Source organism: Cuculus canorus, chromosome 11 (genome assembly GCF_017976375.1).
Source record: "Cuculus canorus isolate bCucCan1 chromosome 11, bCucCan1.pri, whole genome shotgun sequence".
Lineage (NCBI taxonomy): Eukaryota > Metazoa > Chordata > Aves > Cuculiformes > Cuculidae > Cuculus > Cuculus canorus.
The window spans coordinates 18165708-18181388 of record NC_071411.1 but is presented as its reverse complement, the minus strand read 5'-3'; the positions used below and the strand labels follow the sequence as shown (position 1 = coordinate 18181388).

The 15681-nt window shown below is 44.3% G+C and overlaps 1 protein-coding gene across 2 annotated transcripts in view; it reads left to right on the top strand.

Annotated features, from left to right (window-relative positions):
- Positions 1 to 15681, top strand: part of PTPRG (protein tyrosine phosphatase receptor type G) — a 416754-nt gene that overhangs the window by 330967 nt on the left and 70106 nt on the right. For both annotated transcript variants that reach the window (XM_054076618.1, XM_054076619.1), the window contains exons 10-13: positions 1068 to 1176; positions 2834 to 2883; positions 5246 to 6041; positions 14644 to 14776. In XM_054076618.1, coding sequence (XP_053932593.1) covers positions 1068 to 1176; positions 2834 to 2883; positions 5246 to 6041; positions 14644 to 14776 — 1088 coding nt within the window. The remainder of the gene's footprint in view (positions 1 to 1067; positions 1177 to 2833; positions 2884 to 5245; positions 6042 to 14643; positions 14777 to 15681) is intronic.

The window sequence follows — 15681 nt, the reverse complement described above, 5'->3', positions numbered from 1 at the left end:
GGAGTGATGTGCCTCACAAAATCAGAAAGGAATCTATTGAAAGGCACCCAAGGTTATGATGTATTGTAACCCCTCTCTTGTCATAACTCTACACTCTTAAGGAAGGGGGTTTTTTAATCAGATGTAAAGAGAGCCTTAATCAGCAAAAAAGAGGTGGGCACAGTGACAGCATCCTGTTTTATGAAAAAGAAATAATTAAAAGTGCAGGGGATGTGATAGAGTGATAGCTTGGAAATAAATTGCAGTGAGACCCTGTGCTGTGCAGCAGAGCTTGGAGGTTAAGAAAGCAATGACAACTTAGTCTATTTTAGGGGCAAAAAAAAAAAGAAGGAAACTTTTCAGAGGAAAGTGCAATTTGCTTTCAGTGCTCTGGCAGAGGCAGCGCGGCTGTCCCGTCTTAAAACTGAGCTAGACACTGTTTTGCTAAAGAGATCACGAGTTGATTTCAGTTGACCCACAAAGCTGCTGCTGGTGTCTACTGCAGTCATGAACTGGTGTGGTCATGGACTAAGGCAGCACTAAAGAGGAACTGGGAGGCAGCAAGGCAGTTTCTCAGGTGTCGAGGTACTTGGGGACATCCCGGTCCAGGGCGCTGAGCCATCGCGTTACACAGGCCGCCAGCATAAGATCGCCGTAGCATGTTCATTGCAAAGTAAATAGTCCGTTTGAACAGACAGTGACTTTTCCGGGCTCATCTCAGGTCTGGGACTTGGCTCTCCACCTGTAAAAATGTCATTTTAATAACTGTAAGGTCAAATGATTTGGGATCTAAGTTTTTCTAAGGGGAGTAGAGGCTCAAGCAGTGATGACTGTCATGAGGGTAGATGTGGGACATGTTCATTTGTTTCTCATGGGCAGAGTCAGCAGTCTTGGTGCATCACTTTTATCCCAGGGAAGCTCTTTGGCCTTGGCCTTGCCCTCTTCCAGTGAATATTTCCATTTAGAAATAAGTTTGTCTTACATGGCAGAAATGTCCTGTGTTAGCGTAATGCTTTATATATTTCAAACTGATCGTGGACAGTACTGTGGGGGTAAAAAACTGAATAATATCTATTTTTTTTAAACAGAAGGCCATCATTAGCCATGTCTCACCTGACATCCTTTATCTGTTCAGAGTTCAAGCAGTTTGCCGAAATGAAATGCGTAGTGACTTTAGCCAGACTATGCTCTTTCAAGGTAAAAAAACCCACATACATATTTTTACATTATGACTGTTTGTGTGTTTAACATTTTCTTTGCAGAGTTCAATATGGTGTGGAATGATTTCACCAAGTGTTTGAATGCATTTAGGCAATGCCAACTTCAAATTGTGACCAGTGGCTTTTTCAGAGCCCTGTTTCTAGTGGTGGGGGTTTGCCTGCACCTCTGTGCTACAGCCTGCTCAGGTTTTTAGGGGAATTCAGCGCTTTTCTTCATACGGGTTTTCTAAAACAAATTCATCAGAGACTGCTTATGCATCAGAGGCACAGCTATAGCAGAATGTGAGTCTGATCAGTGCCTGTTTTATGTCAGGAAGAAAGGAGATCAGTCCTACCTTGACAACGACACGGGGAGATGCTCAGGTTTTACCATGCACACAACCTCAATGATATCCAGAACATACATATTTAAATGAAAGCTAAAGAACTGGATGCTAAGCTGTCCTTTGTCATGGATTTCTTTTTAAGTTCACTGGAGAAATCTGGTAGAGCTGAGATTTGGTAGAACTTGATGCTTTTTGAGGGGTTTTTTTAAGTGCTAAAGTTTTGCTCCTTCCTAGGCATTTATTAGTGCTTTTTTTAATAAGTATGGCAAAATTCACCTCTGCTGAGAGCACTCCCTCCCACTCCTGTTGTATATAAACCTCAGAATGGATCATAGAAAAACAAAACAAGCAAAGAGTTAAAAAAAATTAAAACTCTAAGGTGAAGCAGAGTTAAATCACTTGGGTATAAAACAAAATGAGAGGCATTTTTAAGTGTGGGTTTTGGAACATGTGGAGGTTTTAATCCTGCTCTATTAGCACTTGGCATCTGAAGGCAATCAAGCTGTGGGAACAATTTGGTTCTGTTCCGGTGTCGTGCCATGGTGTCAGCAGCATTGCAGAGAGAGCAGGAGTTGGACAAGAAACGCCCTCTCATATGGAGTGCTGCTTCTTACTGTCTCAGCAGAGGAGTTTGGACTTCACTTTAAGCGCCAGGCAGAAGCCACAAACTTGTGTATTACTGATTATAGTCCTTTTTGGCAGGTAATAGAATGGAAAAATTCTTTCAAACTTGGCCAGGATGCCTGTTTAACTATGGTGACAAGTAAATCATTAATGACAGTTTCGCTGGATGCTCTTTGGGTACTTCCAACCTGGTGATTTGACAATTCTAGCCCAGCATTTAAAACAATGGAAGTGACACACACATCTGCAGTTGGAGTAGATGTGTTTCCTTCCATGTCTCCCCAAAGAAGAGCTGATTTTGTAATCTTTGGCCGCACCCAAGATCTAACCTAAAAAAAAGAGTCTGCTTGAGCTTTTGAAACATTCTTCAGTGTCCGACTATAGTTGTAGTTGAGATAAGTAGCAATAATGAGATTATAAGGGCAGAAAAAAAGTCTCTTATCAGCTTCTCTGGGTCCCTGTGTAAGTTGGGAAGTCTTTTCCAGCTTGGGTGTGAAGGAGCAGAGTTAGGGGAGGCAGAAGGATGTGTCTCTAGTGCGAGGTGCGGTGGGTGAGGATGGAGAAGCAGCAGAGCTGCCTGTGCTAAGGATGGAGAAGCAGCGCGGGGTTGGCAGCAGCGATGCTGGGGGACTGTGGGGCTGTTCCTGGTGGCCCTGACACGCTGTCTCGCTCCTTGTCCCGCAGCTAACACCACTCGGATTTTCGAGGGCACCAGGATTGTGAAGACGGGCGCGGTGAGTGGCGGCAGGGGGCAGCGCGGCACCGGGCAGGCGGGGGGACGAGCGATGGGGACGCGATTTCTTTCCTCACCTGAGTGTGCAGAAGCACAAGGAACACAGAGAAGGCTTCACACGCAGCATCCCCGCTCCCCCAGTGCCCTAGGGATACCTGCCTAGGCTGAATAAAGCCTTAACGAGCTCTTTGTTTTAATTGCAGTTCAGGTGAGCCAGCTGAAGCTGGCTTTTGTATTCCAGAATCAGAAATGTCGATACAGTAAAACCAGAATACACCGTTTCAGTTTTGAAAGCACCTTATTAGGTTGTTTAACATAAACTATCCATAACCTAAATTTCTTGGCACTCGATATGTTGAATTGTTCAGTCAAATTTATGGACTGAATTTGTACTATTGAATTTACTCTAAGCACATTGCTTTTGGTTTGATTCTGTTCCAGTTTGATCTACTCCCTAGTAAGCAAGTAACACACACAAAGCTTGAATTTGAATGATTAACGTTTGTTTAATGATGTATAGAGGCATTCTAGACGTACAAAGCCTGCTGTCAAGTTTTAACATTCAGTCCAGCTTTGAGACTGCACACGCCAGCAAAAAAGCGAATCTCGCACTGCCTCAGGGATTCACACTGATAAGTACCCGAAAGTTTAGATGCTTATTTAAAGCTTTGGCTTGAAATTTCTAAAAATCAGGTTTTATTCTGAGATCTCAGGTTCTCTGTGATTGCAGCTGGTCAAAAATAACGTGAGAAAGCAGCCTTTCTTGGTTTGCTGCAGCATTTCATCTACAAGGCCTGACTGAAACCGGGAAGTGCAGAGAGGTGCAGAAATACTCTTCAGTTATAAACTTCAATTCCAGGAATAAATATTTTCCAGTTCTGTTCAATGTTTGGTAGCACCTTTTTAGCCCTTGCTTATCCTTGTCTGATGTGTACCTTTCCAGCCAGTGTTCCTCTGCTGTCTAATTCAGTAAAGTGAGGTGTTTTTCAGTAAGTAATGATTTTAAACTAAAAGAGGAGATGTTTAGACTAGATAATAGGAAGAAATTTTTTACATTGAGGGTGGTGAAACCCTCGCACAGGTTGCCCAGAGCGGTGGTGGATGCCCCATCCCTGGAAATATTCAAGGTGAGGTTGGATGAGGCTCTGAGCAACCTGAGCTGTTTGAAGATGTCCCTGGTCACTGCAGGGGGTTGGACTGGATGACCTTCATGGTCTCTTCTGATCCAAACCATTCTATGAAATCAGAGAGAGAGTGTGGTCAGGTTGTTTCTGGCTTTTCTACAAAATTACTCCTAGTCCTTAGCCAGCTCACTTAACTTCAGCCCTTTTCCACATGTAATTTAGGAAGGTGAATTATTCGTCTTGTTCTTTAAGTATACACAGCAAGGATTTTTCTTTCCAGTAGAGCATATGCATGTGTGCACAGAGCCCCACGTGTGAGCATGCTTGCACCGAGCTGACCCCGTTAGAATAACAGTGACAGGTAGCAGAGGCTGCAAAGTGTCGTGAACCACGATTCAGTCCCCGTTTCCTCTCAGCTCCCTGAGAGAAGTGGCTCTGGGTTGCTGGCGGTGGCTGGGGACTTGTACAGGGAAAGCTGAGTCTCTACATGGGTTCTGCGGCAGGGTGGTCCTGCTATACGTTGTGGTGACTTCCCAAAGGGCTCCTGGTGCCCTCCAGGTCCCTCATGAGTGCCCAGCTGCATGCGCTGCAGGTCTTTTCTAATGAGAGTGATGCCTCACTGCAGCACCAGCCCTCAGGAGAATAATGCTCATGGATAAATTAAGGAAATACAAATAGTACCGGTGGAGGACCTCACAATGTGTGTGGGAAGAGCCAGTTCCCTGTCAGAGCAGACCCACCAGCCGCGATGCTTACATTGGTAGCACAACTCTTATTTTAGGACAGCCCTTATGTAATGCTGTATTTTTAAACTTCTGTATTCTGAGGATTAAAGTGCTGTCAGTAATGCAGCTAAACTCATTAAACTCCTTTACATCCTCCTCACTCCTGAGAGGAAACGTTACTCACAAGTCGCCAGTGATGTGGGTGGAGAAGGTCCCGCTGTAAAATAAAGATGAGGATAAAGAGATTTTTGATGATAATGGCTGTTTGGAAGCAGCAAACGCAGAAAGGTTTCCTCCCTTCGTGGTTTGCTGTGTAGCTGGGACGTCCCGTTCCTGGCTTGACCTTGTGTCCAGCTGCTGTAAGTCTCGTTTTAAGAGGACAGCAACCAGAGCGGCATGTGTATGGAAAGGGAGGGAAAAGCAAAAGCGAAATGACCTCAGGTGTCATGTCAGGGCCCCAGCTGATGCTTTCTGCTGTCTTTTCTTCCCCTCTGCTGCCCGTGACCTCCTCAAGCCCACAGCCTCTCCTGCCTCCTCCGCTGACATGGCTCCCATCAGCTCCGGCTCTTCCACCTGGACCTCCTCAGGGCTCCCCTTCTCCTTCGTGTCCATGGCCACAGGGATGGGGCCGTCCTCCAGCGGCAGCCAGGCCACCGTGGCCTCGGTGGTGACCAGCACCTTATTGGCAGGGCTGGGCTTCAGCGGCAGCGGCATCTCCTCCTTCCCCAGCAGCGTGTGGCCAACCCGGCTCCCTGCGGCGGCCGCTCCCAGCAAGCAGGCAGGACGGCCGGTGGTGGCGGCCACCGAAGCTGCCACCACCTCCCCAGGGCCAGAGCGGGACTCGGCACTGACGAAGGACAGCGAGGGAGCTGAGGAGGGGGAGAAGGATGAGAAGAGTGAAAGTGAGGATGGGGAGCGGGAGCACGAGGAAGAAGAAGAAAAGGATGCTGAGAAGAAGGAGAAAAACAGGGCGGCAGCAGCCGCGGAGTCACACAATAGGACGGAGTCCAGCGTGGCCACGGCTTCCCCCAACAGGACTGCTGAGGAGGAAAGAAATAAAACTATATCGGGTGAAGAGCCAAACCAAAACGTTGCCCCCACGGCTGGAGGTTCTGAGGAGGAGAGCTTTGCCAAAGCGGACACTCAGCCCCAGCCACTCCCTTCCACCCAAGTGCCGCCAGCGTTCACCGACGAACTTTACCTGGGAAAGATCCCAAGACGACCAGAGACAACACGAAAACCTCCTCCAAAGGAGGACAGATTTCCAGAGGAATACCCCTCAGATAATAAATTCATCACCATTAACCCAGGTGAGTGACCTCCAGGGAGGCTGGTTTTACCAGCATCAAACTGTTGGAAAATTTCACCAATCCGACGTCCTTACTGATTTCCAGTAGATACAACACTTGTGTGGTGCCTGGCTTCACGCTTCATCACAGGACCCAGCCCACAAGTTGTTATTCGGGGGAGGATAAGGGAAAGGATCATCCTTTTATTTTATTGGGACAGATCATGCTCCTTGTACTGCTTATTAGAAACGAAAGTTTGAAAAAATGTGAAACCCCAGCATGCTGCTTTAAGAATTTTGTTTTTTAGAAAAAGAGGGCAATGCAGTGAACTATAGCTGTGAAATTAATTTGAAAGAGTGGTTGCTGTGCTGAGCTGGTGCTTCATGGGAAGGTTGCTGTATATGCTGTAAGCTAATTCAGTTTATCTGCAGGATTCTCCCTGATCTCCCTGACTGGGCTTTGAGGTATTCTCCCAAATACTGGATCATCGCTGGTTTAGTTCTTGCTACAAAACCTACATGTTCTGACCGTCCCAGATAAGGCACCTTTGCCCTGGGGTTGCCTTATTTTTCTTCTGTGAAAAAATAATAAAAATTCTTATGCAGGCAGAGTTTGGGCAATTTCTGTGTTTCTCCCGATTACCGATGTGCCTATACTCACGAGCTCTGGAAGTATGTACCAACCACATACGACCTTTTTGAAGCGTGCCTGGACGACCTGCACATGCACCAAGCCCCGTGTGGTCAGGATCTGCTGCACGGGCCTGTGCAAACAGGGATGTCGTGGTGCTCCCAGCACACTGTGCAGAAAGTCCATGCGTATCCACATATTTCTTCATGGGGAGCTCCAGGCACTGGTGGGGAAAATAGCTCTTAGAACTGCAAGGAGCAAATGGAGTGCATTCTTATTGATTTATTTGCAGAGTAAGGACTGAGATTTAGATACTGCGACGAGTTTATCTGAGTGATTATGTGTATTACTGTGGCATTTATAATATTGTGTGTGGTTTTTTGCTTGGTTTTTGGGGGAGGTTATTGTTATTGTTTGTTTTGCTAATCTATAGACTGTTTTGTAATTTTGTTTTTCCATCAAAGCTGGTCTAGAGTTAGAGTACTGTGAAAAAAAAAAACCTTTCATATTTATTTTTCCCTACATTTATAAACACAAAATGCAAACACGGTGCACTCAGTTATAGCTCAGAACCAATTTAAAAAACAAAGCTAAATCCAATCTTTAATAACATTTGTTACAGAAATGCTGACCTGACTCTAATGCTGTGAATCATAACTGTTCTCTAAGAGAACAGATTAATGCAAAAGCCAGGAAACCTGTACCAGGTTGTGCTGTTTTTTTTTAAAATACACTGCTGTTTTTCTTACTCCTCAACTGGAAGTCTTCCAATTCCAGTGCTCCTACTGAATATGGTCTGAGATGCCTGTCGGGCAGCTTTCAGCATGCCGCTTGCCCTAATCACCTTTTTTTTTCAACAAGGAGGGGGCTTTGTCCTTGCTTTGCAATTTTTTTTGAGTAAGCATTCAGCACCATTTAGGTTCAAACAGAAACAATTTGAACTGCCCGAGTAAACCTGCCTCTGGGATAGCTGTCTTCAGTTCTTCCTGCCTTCTGCTTCCCTGTTTCTCATGTGCCACTTTCTTGGATGGCCTAAGTATAACGTCCGTTCTGCAACACTTGGAAAGGACTTTGTGGCTTATTCTCAGCCTAAAAAATTGGAGGAAAGATGGGTAGCTGGTCTTGTTTCTTAGCTCATGACGAAGGGATTGTTATTATACTGTTTTTTATTCCATGGTGAAGTTAAGATGAAAAGGAGAAAAATCAGTGAGGTGGGGAAATACTGTTAATATTGCTAAGAAGTACTGGTTATTGTGAATTGTATCCCTTTAGTCTGTATTAGCATGCAGAGAACTATCACAGAAAGTGGTTCTGTACAGCTTTGCCTCCTACTAGACAGCCTCTTCTAAGAGCTCTGCACTTGCAGGCTTGGAGGCTTGAAGTGACCCTGCGTGAGGGCTGCACACAAAGACCTGAAAGGACTCCGCAAATTAGGTTTTCCATGCTTATATACAGAGGGAGGGCATCTTCCTGAGATCACTGTCTTTTACAAAAGTGGTGTCCATGTGTAGGAAAGGATATCTGAAGAAGACACTCAGTAGCACAGGGACTAGGAGTGACTGTACAGAGATGAAGAAGGGCTCATCCGTGCCATTTTCCTTGGAGCAGAGGTTCTTTCTGAGTCCTTGACCCCCCCAGTGGAAGAAGTTAGGCTGTTCACAAACCTGGTAACTCCCTGTCCAGTCATTAGGAAGGGTATTTTTCACCTCCGAGAATATTTTGTGATGTTTCTTCTTGCCTTTGAGACAGTCTGGCTCTTTGTACCTGGTGTGAGGACCTAGTCCTTCAGAGTCTTTTCAGGCAACTCCTTTTCTTTGCATCTTTTGTCCCCAGGCTCCTGCAGCAGATAGCTGAGGTCTGCCTAACCTGGAATTTGTCCAGATACTTTACTAATACTTACTGATACTTTACTTACCGCGTAAGGCCTGTTGGGGGGTTACCCCCTGTGAGAAGACTGCTGGGAATGCAGAATTAGAATCATAGAATCACCAGGTTGGAAGGGACCCACTGGGTCATTGAGTCCAACCATTCCTAACAGTCCCTAACCCATGCCCCTCAGCACCTTGTCCACGCATCTCTGAAACACCTCCAGGGAAGGTGACTCGACCCCCTCCCTGGGCAGCCTCTGCCAGTGCCCAATGACCCTTTCTGTGAAAAATTTTTTCCTGATGTCTAGCCTGACCCTCTCCTGGTGGAGCTTCAGGCCATTCCCCCTTGTCCTGTCCTCAGTTCCTTGGGAGAAGAGGCCAGCTCCCTCCTCTCCACAACCTCCTTTCAGGTAGTTGTAGAGAGCAATAAGGTCTCCCCTCAGCCTCCTCTTCTCCGGGCTAAACAACCCCAGCTCTCTCAGCCACTCCTCGTCAGACTTGTTCTCCAGCCCCTTCACCAGCTTTGTTGCTCTTCTCTGGACACGCTCCAGAGCTTCAAGATCCTTCTTGTGGTGAGGGGCCCAGAACTGAACACAGTACTCAAGGTGCGGTCTCACCAGTGCTGAGTACAGAGGGAGAATCCCCTCCCTGGCCCTGCTGGTGACCCCATTTCTGATCCAAGCCAAGATGCCGTTGGCCTTCTTGGCCCCCTGGGCACACTGCTGGCTCATGTTCAGTTGGCTGTCAACCAACAATTAGGAGCTTTCCTCCAGGCTGGATCGAGGTTACCAGAGATACATGCCAGCAAAACCCACAGCTGGTGAACTGGCCCACCAGTGAAACACCAGCACGAAGCCTAAACCTGCTTGCTTCAGCTTAATTGTTTTCCACAGTAATATGGAAATTTTCAGTTCATACAAAGAGACGTGTCCTAGCTCACACAAGGAGCTGAGTTCAGTTAAACTCCAGACATTAGAGAGACCTCTTCCTATGAGAAAGAACTTTAAAGGTTTTGCATAGTGAGGTAAACCTGAAATTTAGTCCAGGACCAGTGAAGCTAAGAGGACGTTGCCAGCAGTGCCTGAAAGCATTCCTGAGCATCATGGCAGTTAAAAGAAAGCAAAGGCCACTTCCAGAGTGAGGAGGTAGAACCCTTTCTCTGTTCTCCAGAGGGCAGAGACTTTTCTGGATGCATTTTTTTCTCCAGGAAAGCAGTTTTTAAAAAGCTGTCAAGGTTTCAGAAATGTTTTTGTGAGTAGAAATTGTAATCATTTTAAAGAGTAGAAAATTGTTTCATAACAATATGCACTTGTAAAATTAATTATATAGCATCAAATTAGCAGTTGTAAGGAGATAACTGAATGGGAAAGTACTCATGAGTGTGGATGATTAGAGGAGAACAGGGAACACATGAGAAATTACAGGGAAAGTGCAAGACCAATTAGTACAGCAAGGCTCATTTTCTTTTAGTGCTTATTTCACACGCACATACACACACACCTCTCCTGAGGCCATGTCATTATTTTCCGAATGGCACTGGCCTCTTCTTGTCTGGTGATATCGGCCAACGCTAATGATTTTCTTCTGTCACTGAACACTTGCTTGCATTCTCCTCTTTCATTTTCCTGATCATCCTTTTCTCTGTTTTGGTGCCCACATTAGATTAATTGTACCTTTGATCTGCGACTGTTACACACACAGCTGCTCAGCATTGTCCACAACTCCGAAACCTGAAAATTAGAAAAACAGCAATTAGAATGATGCTTTACCAAAAAAAAAGGGGAGGGGGAATAAAGGAAACCCACTTAAATTCAGTTTATTTGGCTTAGAGCAGATCTTATCCCACAGAGTAGTGGTTTGTTGTGCCAGAAGTTAAACAGATCCTTTGTATTTGACAGGAGATAACGAGCGGGCTGTTGTGAGCGAAGTAATAGATGTACGATTGGGGGTTTTGCCCGAGTCAAGAGCTGGGACTGAGAACAGAGAGGTGGGTTTGGCCCTTGATCCAGCCTACAGCCTGGTCCTCCCATCCCTCAGCGCTTGCCCACAAGAGGGCTTTGAAGAGACATCCTGAATTTCGAGTCTGGTGTATGCTTTTAGCAGACACTGGGTTTTGGTTTTTAGAAGAGTCTATGCCAGGTCTGAGGTTACAAAAGCCTTTTGGGGATAACCTCATTAAGATAATTAAACATCTGTGTAATTATTTCTTTCTCCATACATGGCAGGAGTTATTAAGCTGTGTTTTCGTGTGGCTCTTGAGCCATTTTGCATGGCAACTCACAGGAACAAACAGCAGAATGGCTTGAAAATAAAAGGACTGAGTTATTTGATGTTTGCTAACAGCATGAACTTGGGATATCTGACATCAGGATTAAATAGGATAGGCATCTGCTTACGAAACAGCAAAAAGCCATGCTTTGTTGTGCACTGCCTGTGAACATGACTACTGCAAGAATGCTTTAAAAGAAATAGGGAGAAAATAGCTGTACAACAACATGAGCTTGTATCAAAGATCATACTCTTTTTACAAGCATACAGGGTTTGCCTTTTCATAGTTGAATGATATGACCAGTACTATTTTCCGGAATTAAGTGATACCTTTGAATAAGTCGATTGTTTCATTTACTCAAAGGAGAGGTGAGCAGGTGGCTTTCTCTTGAGAGGCGTGATGGTCTGAGGCAGTTTGGCAGCAGAGGTTTTCTTTTGGGCTGCCAAACGTGGGTATTGTCATAGTTAATGGTATCTGTGCCAGTATGTAAATCGTGGGCAGCTGAGGTTCAGCAGTTCCATTGGGTTTTGCCCCTCAGTAGACTCTGCTGCAGTCCAGGGCTTTGAGCTCACGGCCGCCTCCAGCTCACTTGACAGTTGGACTTGATAATCTTAGAGGTATTTTCCAGCCTTAATGATTCTGTGATTCTATAGAACAAATGGAACTTTGTCCTGGTGGTTTGTGCGATGGATAATAAAGGTGGACGGGTTATATATTACAGCTATTATAGTTGCTTATTACAGCAAGCAGTGTTACTTAAGGAAAATGAACATGTTTCTCTTCTCAGGAACCAATTACCAAGAATACACAGGAAAACAGTATATTTCACAAATTTTAGAATGCCTTTTCTGTGCCTTGACCTTTGTACAGGAGTCGCCCTGCCAAAGCCACCCTCGCTGCTCTCTAATACTCATCCGTGCAGGGCCTGGATGGAGCTGCTGAATGGGTTATTCACAGGAGTTATAGATTTTTCCAGACACAGGACTGGATTTAGCAGTGCTGGGACTTGCATCACGTGGGACCTCCTGAAACAGATATGCTGTAATAATTTTTATTCCTTCCTACTGGGATGAATTCCAAGCCAGTAAAAGGCAAACTGAATTAATTCAACCAAGGCATATGCCACTGGAAACTGTTTACATTTCTTAGCAAAAATGGAGTTTCCTGGTCCATTTCTTAAGCTCTCTCCCCCCCTAAATGTACGGCGTATGGTGGGCACTGTTACAAGGATATGCTGTTGACACTAGCAAGGCTCAGCATTCTTGGAAATGAGTGAAATGCTGACTGGTTTTTATAATATTTTGTTGTGTAGGAGAACAGGAAACTATCGGGGCCCAGATCGGGGAGGTGTAGGGGGTGTATTTTCTTCAACTCTTTTTCCAAATCACCCAGTGTGCCACCTTTTTGTAGGCTTTTCTGCCGTGACTTTCAAGAGACAGGCACCAGGACTGCTGGACTGCTGGCCACAGCCTGTATTCTAGTATAATTTTTGTTGACATTGGTTTGTTTAAGTTCTCTCGACTCTTTATTTAAGCAGTGAAAAACACCTAAGACTTTTTCTTTGAAGCCAGCGTAGGAACAGTCTCTTTTTTTCTGAATCGCATTACTGCTTCGGCATTCCCAACTGGAATTTCAGGGCCAGGCATCAGCATGCGGGAATGGCATTTGCGATTATGGCACTGAACAAACTGAACACTTTTTAATCCTCACATCTGTGGTACAGGGAGTTGGCAGGGTCAGATAAGTGTGTTCTCCACAGTAGACTGAGTAAGAGGAGCATCGTGAGCACTGCAGAATTTAATAGTGTGCACTGGGACTCCAGCCCATGCTGTGCTTACAATGGAATTTAATTTTCTTCCCGTGCAAACAGAAACATATGGGTTTGTGTTGAAATATGTGGAGGTGAAACTAAACAGAATACTGTCCTTGGAGAGAAATGAAGCAACACCCTAATGGATGTAAGGTGGTGGGACTGTTTGTCTCTCTTACGAAGCTTATTACATTGCATGGGTTTCGCTTTGTCTCTTTTACCATTCTGATTAGTAACACTTACCTCACAGGCATAATTTTTTCATGCTGTTAAATGATTTGAAATGCACTGATAAAAACCTGTGCCTCAGGGCTTATGATTTTTGCAAGTTTGGCAAATACAGAGAGTAAGCCTTTGCTCTAGTTTTGGGGTTGTTCTTTTCCTTATTCTGTGCTCATCAAGGAAATCAAAGACCTGTCTTAAAAAACGGTGTGTTGTATATTATCAGTGTGCTGTGAAGATGAAAGCTCAATGCATGCTCGAGCTACAGCATCGTGTGCCTGTTCTGCAAAGTGGCTCTGTTGGTAACCTCGGTAGCCTTTCTTACTGAAGTTGGAGGCAACTGGCTACTCATCTCTCTTTTGATCGGTGCTGTACTCGTGCACGTTCACTTCCCCCAAACATCCCTCTGATTAGCACCTCATTTAGGCTGCTGCTAAAGGGCATTACCTCCATCAGCCTAGTTCTTAAAACTAGAAAGATTTCTTGCTGGGCTTGCAGCAGCCTGCAGCCCTGCTCTGTTTTCAGCAGTCAGGCAAAAGCATTTACAATTAACCTTTACTTCCATGTTAGTTGAATTTTACTCCTGCCTATGGAGGAGCATAATCTAAATGCTATTAAAATAGAGTATGACTTCATATTATGTGACATCTGGTGACTTCCAATTATCTGTGTTTTGCCTGCCTACGGTGAAAAGGCAATTACATTCTTCTGGTAGGATTTGCAGCAGTTTCAGAAGATATGATAATACAATACTGAACGAGGGCAAGGAAGTACATTGGTAAGGAAAGACTCACGTAGGCTAAAAAGTAGAAGTCAAGTGCGTACGTTTCAATCCTCGTTCAAATCTGAAGCTGTTACACTAATCCTTTCCCATTACATACTGTTGACAGGTATTGATCAACTGCTGCCTGTTTGTTGGGAAACATGAATAAGATACGGAATCCACTTCTGTATTTTTCTTTTATCATAGTGTCTAAAACAATTTATTCATCAAGTCTACATGAATTTGCACGAATTAGGTGTCCTTTGAAATACTTTAATACAGTATCTGTGCACATTGGCTCTGGTACTTGCAGAACCTCTAGACATTCGTCTTATATATGATACAGTAATTTTAAGGAGATGTCATGCGAAAAGTGAAAGGGAGTTACTCGGCCAGATCTCGAGATATTGACCAACTTTAATTTTGTTCAAAAGCTGTGGCATAATGATTTCTTCTGTCACTTACCACACATCCTCTCCATTCATTCATCCATCCATCTTGACAATCCATATGCTAAAAAATGCTTTCGTGTGCAGTAACTCACCAGATTGTGACAATTCCGCAAATGATGTGACATGACACCCAACATGTTGAGGATTTTTTATTTTAAGATGGTTACCAAGAAATTTATTTCTGAAGCAAAGTATTACACTGAGCTTTGCAAACAGGGCTGTCCTGTAGTGTTGAGAAACAAGAGTGTGTTGGTCTGCAAATGCTGGTGACCGAGCAAAGTGTTTCCTTTGTTATCGTGCTGAAATGACTCAGTGGGGTGCTCCACAACTGATAATAGGTGCTTGCACGATGGAGTCCTAAAATTGCCTATGAGACTGTAATTACAGGCAGTAGTAAAATCCAAGCCATATGTGGCAATAAACACCATACTTCTGTGCTCTCATGTCTCAGACTGAAGACAAATGGAGTCCCACCCTGCAGTGAGATCTTTGCTGTATTTACTTATACCATGTAAAATGGACAGGTTATTTGTTTTGCTTACATATTTTTTTCATACAGTAATTCTCTTACCATTTACTGATTGTTTTTGTTATGTGTTTAACAAACAGCTGACAAGAACAGCTCCAGCATGGCCACGAGACCTTCTCCTGGTAAAATGGAATGGATCATCCCACTTATTGTGGTCTCAGCACTGACCTTCGTGTGCCTCATTCTTCTCATTGCTGTGCTTGTCTACTGGAGGTGAGCCTGTTCACTTTTGATTGGTAACCAACTATGATTTAAACATATCTCAGGTGGTGGGTTTTAATGTGCTCCTGTGGGGTTTGTTGTGTTAAATGTTATGGTGATAGATGCGTGAGATGCACCCACTCTCTGGCTGCTAGAACAGCTCTGTTGGTTAACTATTTAGCTGTCCTAAATATTGATTTTTGTGTTGTGAAAATGAGCTTGGTAGATCCAGCTGTATTACCAACGATTTTTTTCACAATTAATCCCTCTAATTTATCTATATAAAGGTATCTTTATCTTGGCCTTCCAGAAAGTTGGTTGTGGGAGAAGAGCCCAGTGAGACTGGACTTGTTTCTGTGTGTGGCTTTGCCCCAGAGCTCCTGTGTGATCTTAAGCAGTTCTTTTCTTCCTTTGACTGTACGTCAAGAAAAGGGGATAAGCCTGTTTCTGGCTGGAGTGTTCAGAAGTACAACTTGCAAGGTCTTGAAAGTAAAGATTGCTTTTTGCGAAGAGATACTGTCCTTTGCGCCAGTGGGCATTGGGTCAGTGGTGGAGACTAGGATTAGCATCAACAATTCCACCTCCATTTGATTTAGAGTGAATTAAAATGTGCAGCACCTTGTGCCAGAACAGAACCTGAAGACACCTCATCTATCTGGTAGTGAAAGTTAACCGGGAATTAGCCTCATAGAAGGTATCCAGGAATTATTTCAAAATCTGATTAGGTGGGACATAGAAAAGTAGCTTTGGTAAGAAATAGCAGTCCATTGATCGTTATATTTGGAGAATCAATTGGAAAAATTACGATGTTGGTACACCCACTTCGCTGACAGTTAATTGGCCAAATTGTTGAGGCTGGGAACACTTGAAAGAAAATAAACAGTTGACAATAGTCTTGTGAAAATAATTTCTATTAA